Below are 10,805 nucleotides of genomic sequence, written 5' to 3'. Positions count from 1 at the left end.
TGTTATCTGTGCTTTTTTTAATGCTATTGTACATATACAGTTTGGCTAGTTCATTATTGACTTTTAAGAATAATTACAAATACATTGCACTGTGTAAAATCACTGCAACCTCTTACATTTAAAAATTTGAAATGACTAAGTTTTAGACAAATGAGTATTGATATCCAGTGTGCCATACTGTTTGTGTATTTGGTTAGGAACAATAATGTATTTAACCTGAAATATAAACTCTATGGGGGAAATTATGCAGTACTGTACTGTCATTAATAACCAAGCATTTTGCCTATCATCAACTGTAAAGCCAATGCATTACTGTATGTAATTTTCATTGTCAAACATTAAAATGGTTTTATGAAAATGTATTAAATGTGTTTTTACTGAAATCGACTAAAAGTAGTGCACATTATTATACATTATAAATGACAGTATGTGTTTCAAATATTCTAAGCAGGTGTAACAAAAAAAAATTGTTTTTTTCAGAAGTGTGCATCTCACACATAGGTTGGTGACCCCTGCCGTACAGTACAGTATTTGAAGAAAAAAAAGTGAAGCCGCAAATCGCGAGACTTGACAAGAACAACTTTTCGGTCCTTAATAATATGATCCTTTGTCAATGTTTCAGAACCTTATGAGTATGGATGTTAAATATGACGACGTAGGCACATTTTGGATATGCCCGTTAATTTATTACGAAATCTGTGTAACACACAGGACGCTTGTGTAACATTCTCGCGAGACTTGACAAGCATTTTTTTCCAATCCTTTTTCGGTGGGATGATAAGAAAAAATATAATTGAGAATTTTATAATATATATATATTTTTTTAAATTTAAAACATTTTACAACCACACCAATGTTTTTTAAATGCTTTAAATGTTTTAACTATCTGAAATTTGACGAGAAAAAATGCGTCATATGGTCACGTGACATCAGCTACATGACTGTTTTTGAAAGGAGGCTGGCTAACTGGCTAGCTGTCGGGATTACACTTCGGCGGAGGCTTACACCAGTTTGGTAACTATACTTATATTTTACGGTACACTCATAGTCCTTGTGCCACTGCAGTGCCGGGCTGGCCAATATTCCTTGAAATAATGTCGAAATGTGTTTGTAAATTGATGCTTGTACCACGGTTTCTAATGCTAGTTGTGTAGGAGTGCTGCTAACACAGGAAACTCGCTAAAAGAATGCTAATTATCAATGTCCTTTTGTAATCTGATGACCGACTGCTTTTGATGATTAAATGTCACATTTTAGGCGAGTACTATAGGGAATAAATTTGTTTAAAAGCACGCCACTAGTGAATTCTGCCCAAACGATTGCGTTATGTGCTAAAGGCTAGCGGTGGATTTTGTGTGTGGAGTTTTGATCAGCGGAAATAGTCGACGACTACTTGAATATGAAGACTGATACTTCCGGAGCGGACTTCCCCTTGTTCGGGTGATGGCAACGCGTCTGCAGTCATATGACAGTAACTCCAGTGACACCGAAAACTGGGAACGGAAAACTACAAGCCGACCTCGCAAACTGTGCAAGCATTCGAGGTGAGTTAGCCAAAGCCGGTCAGCCAGCGAGCCCTAATTCATTATGATTCATTAAAGAAGCAAACGACGCCGATATGAGATTGTAAGTACAATAATGTAATTTGATTGTATCTTATCATTAATTGTTGCTGATGGACAATCTGATTAATGATAGGCAACATTAGACATTTTTAACTTGTTTGTGATATATTGGGGGGTTTCCATAAAAGTGATGTTGTGAAGTTGGCGTCTGTTAGTTGAATAAACTAACTTTTTCTGAGATGTGCAGTTTAAAAAGTACTCTTCAACATCTAATGAAGTATTAATTCAACTATGTTAGCTGTAAATCTACATGCCAGATATTTGAGTGGTATTTCTAATATTTTGTTTACCTGAATTACATAATAAAAGAATGTGGAGTACAATAAACATTATCAGATCATTAGTATTAAGATGAATGAGTAATTCATAAATCAGGTTACACCAATTATGCAACCAAATCTGGAGCTTTATCACCTCTACTTTTCATGTTTCATGAAACAACATATGTAAACATGGTGTGGACTACACCTCTTAAGCACTGAACTTATCTAGGCACTGCATAGATCAGGGGCACACAAACTTTTTTTTACCTAAAATCTACTTTTCGATCAACCAACCTCCCGTGATCGACCCATTAAGGCGGATTTTTCCAGAGAATTTTGGTTGAACTCCCAATTCGTACTACTTTTAGGACGCTTGACTTTACAAGTTGCATTGAAATGCAGTCCTTCGTTTTATTAGTTGTAGCACTAGCAGGTTTGTAGCTGGCATTGTTTGGGCATTGGTTCTTATCTGCTTGTCGACGCGGCCTGACCGCATTCTGTGTGCATTAATCATCCTTGAATCACAACACTTTTATAGACCAGGATGTTTCATTCTCTCGCTACCATTGTTTTCCATCATATGCCGACAAGATGGATACAAACTGGCAGCCCTGCTTGTGTAGTCGTAGTTGCTCCCCCACAGTGAAATGAAAATGAAATGTCCTGTAGCTCATGGGTACGGACATTGAGTCATCTTTTGTGTTGAAGCGCAGCAGTCAAGCTCGCGCATCTCGAGTGGAGCCCCAACAGAGGAAGATGAGCCTGCATGGTGCCAGCGGGGGCTGCGACCGCTCACGTGACCGCCGCCGCTCCAGCGATCGCTCCAGGGATTCCTCGCACGAGAGAGAGGCGCAGCTCACTCCCTGCATTCGCAACCTCACCTCACCTACACGTCAACACAACAGTGGTGAGTATGAAGGGAAAGAAGAGAATGGCCTCAGTGGAGGGTCATGGTCAAGGTACATAGCTCTTGGTGGCTTGTGCCAGAAAGCAGCTCGATACGTCTTTCAACTTCTTGCTCACATTGAGATATTTGAGTGGTATTTCTAATATTTTGTTTACCTGAATTACATAATAAAAGAATGTGGAGTACAATAAACATTATCAGATCATTAGTATTAAGATGAATGAGTAATTCATAAATCAGGTTACACCAATTATGCAACCAAATCTGGAGCTTTATCACCTCTACTTTTCATGTTTCATGAAACAACATATGTAAACATGGTGTGGACTACACCTCTTAAGCACTGAACTTATCTAGGCACTGCATAGATCAGGGGCACACAAACTTTTTTTTACCTAAAATCTACTTTTCGATCAACCAACCTCCCGTGATCGACCCATTAAGGCGGATTTTTCCAGAGAATTTTGGTTGAACTCCCAAGTCGTACTACTTTTAGGACGCTTGACTTTACAAGTTGCATTGAAATGGAGTCCTTCGTTTTATTAGTTGTAGCACTAGCAGGTTTGTAGCTGGCATTGTTTGGGCATTGGTTCTTATCTGCTTGTCGACGCGGCCTGACCGCATTCTGTGTGCATTAATCATCCTTGAATCACAACACTTTTATAGACCAGGATGTTTCATTCTCTCGCTACCATTGTTTTCCATCATATGCCGACAAGATGGATACAAACTGGCAGCCCTGCTTGTGTAGTCGTAGTTGCTCCCCCACAGTGAAATGAAAATGAAATGTCCTGTAGCTCATGGGTACGGACATTGAGTCATCTTTTGTGTTGAAGCGCAGCAGTCAAGCTCGCGCATCTCGAGTGGAGCCCCAACAGAGGAAGATGAGCCTGCATGGTGCCAGCGGGGGCTGCGACCGCTCACGTGACCGCCGCCGCTCCAGCGATCGCTCCAGGGATTCCTCGCACGAGAGAGAGGCGCAGCTCACTCCCTGCATTCGCAACCTCACCTCACCTACACGTCAACACAACAGTGGTGAGTATGAAGGGAAAGAAGAGAATGGCCTCAGTGGAGGGTCATGGTCAAGGTACATAGCTCTTGGTGGCTTGTGCCAGAAAGCAGCTCGATACGTCTTTCAACTTCTTGCTCACATTGATAAGATAAGATAAGAAAATCTTTATTTGTCTCACAATGGAGAAATTCCCAATTGGCTTCACATCCTCGTTTCTTTTCACACAGGTACAATGCAACCCACCTATTGGCCTTTCACAAATTCATATTTGCACTTTCTTTCCCGCCTATCCGCAGCAATTTTCTGGAAAGCTCGCCAACTGACATTTTTTGTGCTTTTTTTTTTGTAATGCTGTAAGATGCCACACAATAGCACTGAAGCCCTGGATAACAGGAAAGTAGGAACTGGTCAATCAGCAGGAGAACATGGGTTGGTTTCACCCAAATCCCACTTCTCACTATTAAGTGGATTCAAATTTTTAAAAAAAGCTTTTATGAAAATACAGTTGAGTTGAGAAAAGAAACATGTCAATCAAAATGGTGACTTTAATGCTAACATTTTTTGCTTTTGTGACTCCTTGAGCTATAGATCAACAAAACCAAGACTGATAATGTATTTACAGCGATACAAGTATGAAACACGCAATGCATCAATTAATCGTTTTTCAGATCAGGTACGAGCACTTACATGTGAGCGCTCAGTGATGCGGGTGAAGTATCGGTGTTGTAGTTTGGGAGCCTTTTTTTGCATCCGAGTAAGAGTAGAATTTCATTGTATTGGCAGCATACAATGACAATCGGGGCTTTCTCTTCTACAAGAGAAATGTGATTGGAAATTTGATGAGTGCTTGAGGCCACGGCGTGACATCATTGATGAGTTGTTGCTTTTGCGGCATGACCTCATCTTTGATTGTCTTTTCTGAGGAAGTCCTTGACGCTGTAGTTCTTAGTCATTTCCTCCTTAGTTAACATTTGCATTCATTGGGAATGGCAACTTGAGAGCTGTTTTACTCCCTCGTCGTGACAGGGAGACATTTTATGTGGGACATTTTATTGTGCCTTAGCACCACTCTGTGTTGGTGGTTGTGTAAAACATTTTTTGTTTAGATTTTGGTGCTCGTGAGCAGACAAAAAAAACACACACACATGCTCAAAGAAATGCTATGAGCTACAAAACAATCACACATGTTCAAGTCAATCCAGGTACCAGAAACTACTGTGAATATTAAATGTTAAAGTACGCATTCAGAAAGTAGCATCTTGTGTCAAGCATGAAAAGCAGACAACGCAGTATGTTCCTTTTCTTTCCGCGCGCACGTAGAACGAGACCGTGATGGCGGGCCGTCGTCGAGGCCCGGCAGCCCTCGGCCACAGAGGGTCTCCCCCAGTGGCTCCAGCAGCAGCGGCGTGGTGAGCAGCCGCAACAGCAGCCTTTCCAGCACCGAGGGAACCTTCAAAGGTTTGGCAGTGGGAGAAATGGTCTTTGTGTACGAGAACCCCAAGGAGGGCGCGGCCAGCACCACCCTCTGCAACCGAAATGTGCGGACGTCTGAGAGGGTTACGCTCATAGTTGACAACACGCGCTTCGTGGTGGACCCCTCAATCTTCACTGCGCAGCCCAATACCATGCTGGGCAGGTACAGAACTCTTTTTTTCTTTTTCTTTTTTTTTTTTCTGATTGATGACTAACGTCATGTGGGGAATGTCTCATTTGTAACCAAAGCTGCTTTCTTTCAGAATGTTCGGATCAGGACGAGAGCACAATTTTACAAGGCCCAATGAGAAGGGAGAGTTTGAGGTGGCCGAAGGAATCAGCTCAACGGTTTTCCGAGCAATTCTGGTCAGTAACTTTGTCCGTCAACGTTTCCTCATCATTATCTCATGCGGTGACTCCCAGCCGCTGCACCGTGGCACCGTCGTGTGACGTGTGACGTGTGACGTGAGAAATGATCCAATTTCACTCTAGTGCTCTGAAAATGATTAACCACAAATGATGCATCTTTGAACTATCTACGATAGGCAGAGCAATTAAATGCCACTTCCACTCGATGGCAGAAGCTACATACTGTAATTAACCTGTACATCCACATTTTGTTACTTTTTTGTTTGGTGGTGTGCCGCAAGTTTTATTTGTTTTTTTTTGTTTGTTTTTTTAAATGTTAAAGAATGTGCCTTAGCTCAGAAAGCCTTACGTATCGGGTCTCTCTTCGCTTCTGCGTTTTTCCCGTTGTCGCTGCCAGGGCCTGACTGGTCGGGATTTTTTCGATATTTTATATTTAAAAAAAATAAAAGTCTGGAAATGACCGAGCGACTTTATTTATGCCGCTGCGTAAACAAGTTCATTGCTTGCCATTTCAAAATAACGGCCCACGGCCCACTTTGGGTTTCTGTCCTCAATCTTATGTTGCGTATCAGTCGAATTGGTTGATTTTGGGGTTGTATCATCTGCGTAACTGCGCCGTTATCATGGTTAAAGAGGGAAGTGATTATTCACGATGACTTGCAAACCACAAGTCAACATGCTGTGATAAAGTGACTGAGTGAGTGGGAGGGAGGAAGGAATGTTTGGCTCGCCCACAAGTAAGTAGCTAATAATTAGTCTGACTGCTTGTGATTCCCGCTCATCAACATTCTTGTTTTTTGTTTTGTTTGTTTTTTTTGCCGGGAAGAGAGAGTGCGGGCTGCTAAAATTGATTGTGTATTGATCCTTGTTGACGTGGCCTCATTCTCAACTCAAATTGGCTCTTTGTATATTTTACACCGACTTGACTGCGTGTTTTGTGTCTCATTGACAGGATTACTACAAATCGGGGCTAATCCGTTGTCCTGATGGAATCTCTATCCCCGAGTTGCGGGAGGCGTGCGACTATCTATGCATCTCTTTTGACTACAGCACCATCAAATGCAGAGACCTCAGTGAGTGCTTTTTTTTTCCATTGAGGAAGCCTTTATTTGAGGGGATTTTCTTCCTATGGACATACAGCACATAAAACTCACAATCACATTTTTTCCCTCAACTAAATAACTAAGGTTTACTGGTTTAATTTCACTCTATTCCAACTATTTATACACAACCAATAAAAAGTCCATTCCATATGAGATCCCTTTTAATTTATCGAGCACAAGAGTTTCAGTCCTGGCTTGTCCTCAGGTGCCCTGATGCACGAGCTGTCCAACGATGGCGCCCGGCGACAGTTCGAGTTCTACCTGGAAGAAATGGTTCTACCTCTGATGGTGGCGAGCGCCCAGAGCGGCGAGCGCGAGTGCCACATCGTGGTCCTCACCGATGACGACGTGGTCGACTGGGACGAAGAGTACCCGCCGCAGATGGGAGAAGAGTACTCCCAAAGTGAGTGCGCCGCACGGCAAATGCAACCCTTCCAAGTCAATCTAAATTGAAACGATACGAAATTTCCTTGCAGTCATTTACAGCACAAAACTGTACCGATTCTTCAAGTATATCGAGAACAGAGATGTTGCCAAGTCTGTTTTAAAGGAGAGAGGATTGAAGAAAATACGCCTGGGCATTGAAGGTAAGTCATGACAATTCTTGAGCCGAGGCACATCCTTTATGTTGGGAATGTGAGGATAAGTGGATCAGTTGATGGATGGACAATTTTTTTTCGTCACTTTTTAATTTTCATTTATGTATATAACAAAGTATGCCAGGGCTACATAAGGGGCAATACAATATACTGCTTCATATATGTATTAAAAAAAAGAACACATAACATGTATATTTAACACAATTGAGTGAACATGTTTATGTGGCCTTCGGCAACCGTTTGAGTTTTTCCACAAGGCAGCTTCAAAAAATTAGTTGCCCACCTCTGAGACTGCGAGCAGTTGTCTCGGACAGTGGGCCAGTGCCCCATCTTTTTTGCACCACAGACCGCTTTCAGATATTTTGATGAATCGACAAAGACACGGTGCAATGACACCAACTTGACCGTCCGGTTGGCGGTGTCGGCGCGTTCAACCACCGTCGCCGCTCCTTAAGTCGAGTAGTCGTTCCTGGGTCAGGTTAAGCCAGCCACCAATAATGATTGTTCATAGGATCCAACGCGCCGCGATGCCGACTTCAACATAAAGGCCTCACAAGTAGTAATGTATATGGAGATCGAGTCTTGAAGTAAATGTATTTAATTGTTCTGTCTGTGATTGTATGTCGCTGGCATAAATGGACGAACAAAGGTATACAGTAGTAGTTGTAGAATGTACTAAGTCAACATTTGAGCGCATGTCGCTGTCCAGGTTACCCCACATACAAGGAGAAGGTCAAGAAGCGTCCCGGAGGTCGTCCGGAGGTCATCTACAACTACGTCCAGAGGCCCTTCATCCGCATGTCGTGGGAGAAGGAAGAGGGCAAGAGCCGCCACGTGGACTTCCAGTGCGTCAAATCCAAATCCATTACCAATCTGGCGGCGGCGGCAGCCGACATCCCCCAGGACCAGCTGGTGGTCCTTCACCCGGGCCCCCAGGTGGATGAGCTGGACATCCTGCCCAACCACCCGCCCGGAGGCCACCCCTACAGCAACAACTACAGCAACGAGCCCGACCCCGAGGGACCCCCGCCTGCCGTGTGAGGACCCTTGAGACCCCGTCGGACGCCGCTCCTGTCCCTCTTGTCCGCCTCCCAGCATGCTGCAGCATGGAGCGCACCATACGGGGGGCACCATAACCATATTGCCTTGACACCTCCTTCGCAGCCTTAGAGAGCCAAGAACCTGGTGGACTGCTTTGATTTTCTTTAGTTTGTTTTTTTTTGTTTTGTTTTGTTTTTTTTACTTGACCAAAGCAATTTATTTTTGTTTGCTAAATATTCAGTAAACACTTTACTTATTATTATTATTATTATTATTTACAATGTTGGACCCTCATTTGTTGGGTTTGGTTGAGCACTCTTGTGATATCAATGTTTCCCCTCAATCATTTTGTTTGGATTTGACATGTTCCCGGGTGGCTTGATGACTCCAATGTGTGCTTTATACAGAAAAGACTTGGTCATAAAGGGACAGGGGGGAGAATCATCACTTGTCATCTGACCTCCACGTGTTAACAGTGTAATTGGATGTGTTTTGTCATTGGCTGGATGTGATATGTGCTGTGACGCTCCTACCGCAAACTCAAACATTAAAGCAGAGCACACGGGCTGGCACGCTCACAATCTTGTAGTGCAAAGCTTGAAACGGTTGCCAAAACGAAATGTTTCAATAAAGGAAAAAAAAAAAGTTTTTTGCGCTTGTGCACTTAAATATTTTGTTTATTTAAAGAACATGAGGTGCATCAGCATTGGAAAGCAGTTTGAGCATTTATTTATGTAGTTAACTCTTTAAATGTCACAAATTCCAAAAAATCGAAGATAAACTTTTGTCATTTAGAATTGTGAATCAATTGAATCTACGCCGATGCTTTGGTATGAGCACATCTATTACGGTTCTTGAGATACCACATATAGCTCCTATTCAAGAATAGCGAGCAAGAAATATGAGCTAAACATTTTAAAATGTTTTTGTATCCCTGCTTAGTATGGAATTTCTTTCCCCCTAAACCTCGTATGTAGCTTTCATTGTTACTGTATTGAGATAGAGCATCTCCATTAGATTCCTCGTTTTTTTTTCCCCACAACTCGTGCCACTTATGTCATACTAGTACTGCATGTGATTAAACCTTATTGGTAAACTTAATTTGTTTTTTTCAATTTAGTTTAAACTGTAGGAACACCTACAATGCCGCACTGGTTATACTACTAGACCCAACTAGTCTGCATATATCAAGCACGAGTCGCACCAAAATGCCCACGAATAGTTTTGACTCAAGTAACATGTAGTTCTAGAACTGTCACACAGTATTGGGAATCAGTAGTCATTCTACAATTGCTACTGTATCGACTGAATTATCCTACGAGTACAAAAAGAGAACGGCCGCCAGTACATCAACCTTGTGCAGGTTATAAACTGATCAAACAACTTTCCATAATGTTTTGGAAAAAAACATAATGTCAATTCGTCCAAATTTGTTTGCCAAAACTATTTTTGAAAGAATACGTGTGAAAGTTGATTTTATCTCAGACAAATTTACTCAAGGGAACATTTACCTGTCATAACCACAGGGAGGCGCTTTAGGTCAGTACAGTATTTGGCTTTCAGGTCTTGCTTGTAATCAATAGAATTCTTCAAATAAGTCATGGCATGTCACGTTGAGAGAAGAAAGTACAGAAAAAAAAATTGGAGATGAGGAGCTTGTGTCTCTATTTTCTGGACGTCGTCATTGCACTCTGTTATATTTATTCATCTTGCCCTTTATCCTGTGTTTTGGGGGGGGATACATTTATCAGTTACTGTATCGCTTTTGCTAGTTTCATTTGCATTGAAAACTTTTCACACGTTTTAGGGAAATAAAAAAATCACGTGTTTCCTCGAACAAGAAATAATTGTGACGAGTCATTGTGATTTCTATATTGAAAAGAAAAATATGGATTATGATTTGGGGGCATTATTGTGCACCATTATTGTGCAACAAGCCACGAGGTACATGATGCTTTCGCCGTAATCTGTTATTTATTTCTCTTATTCCGTATGTGTAAAAGCCTAACCCAGTGCAGTTTTGCAACACAATCCTCTGCCATGATACTTGAAAGCTGACATTGTCCCTGAAACAATGTGCAGTGGAGGAAAAGGCTTTGTTTGTGTGAGATAAATACTTCCAGCGAGGGGCAAATTGAAGATGCGAATTCCAGCGGAGCCCCATTACAATGTCAACCGTTCATCTAGCCGTCCATTTTCTTTAGTGCCTTGTCCTTGTTAATGTCGCTGCTGACTGAACATTTTATAGAGTTCTTCCAAATCGGGATTTGTTTAATTTGCAGCATTTGGAGGCCATATGGGCTAAAATACAAAGAGTGACATAATAAACTGCACTAACATTACTCATTTTTCGCAGAGAATAAAGAACATATGCCCGTGAGTATTGTTATTTCATCTGTAATTTATCACTGCA

General features: G+C 41.8%; 1 protein-coding gene across 7 annotated transcripts; it reads left to right on the top strand.

The window, feature by feature from the left end:
• The first annotated feature begins 910 nt into the window (after window positions 1-910).
• btbd10b (BTB (POZ) domain containing 10b) lies at window positions 911-9,043 on the top strand. Of its 7 annotated transcripts, none has more exons than XM_019886932.1 (9): window positions 911-1,014; window positions 1,364-1,544; window positions 2,602-2,795; window positions 5,128-5,443; window positions 5,544-5,646; window positions 6,602-6,722; window positions 6,958-7,155; window positions 7,229-7,339; window positions 8,061-9,043. In XM_019886932.1, exons 2-9 carry the CDS (start codon window positions 1,444-1,446, stop codon window positions 8,390-8,392), a joined length of 1,476 nt encoding a protein of 491 aa, XP_019742491.1. In that variant the 5' UTR covers window positions 911-1,014; window positions 1,364-1,443; the 3' UTR covers window positions 8,393-9,043. The 7 variants fall into 7 exon arrangements, with proteins under 7 accessions (XP_019742491.1, XP_019742492.1, XP_019742496.1 ...); XM_019886933.1 differs by having other exon boundaries at window positions 939-1,014; window positions 1,338-1,544; XM_019886937.1 differs by lacking the exon at window positions 911-1,014 and having other exon boundaries at window positions 1,439-1,544; window positions 2,597-2,795.
• The last annotated feature ends 1,762 nt before the right edge of the window (window positions 9,044-10,805 follow it).

Source organism: Hippocampus comes, unplaced genomic scaffold (assembly GCF_001891065.2).
Source record: "Hippocampus comes isolate QL1 unplaced genomic scaffold, H_comes_QL1_v1.1 scaffold261, whole genome shotgun sequence".
In the NCBI taxonomy this organism is placed as follows: Eukaryota; Metazoa; Chordata; class Actinopteri; order Syngnathiformes; family Syngnathidae; genus Hippocampus; species Hippocampus comes.
The sequence above is the reverse complement of the archived record's forward strand: the minus strand, read 5'-3'. Positions and strand labels throughout refer to the sequence as shown.

Bases quoted from the DNA above. Each gene is read 5' to 3' on its own strand.
- btbd10b (XM_019886932.1), top strand. From the start codon at position 1,444: ATGGCAACGCGTCTGCAGTCATATGACAGTAACTCCAGTGACACCGAA. The intron at 6,723-6,957 runs GTGAGTGCTTTT...GCTTGTCCTCAG, and splicing joins CATCAAATGCAGAGACCTCA to GTGCCCTGATGCACGAGCTG. The intron at 7,340-8,060 runs GTAAGTCATGAC...GTCGCTGTCCAG, and splicing joins AATACGCCTGGGCATTGAAG to GTTACCCCACATACAAGGAG.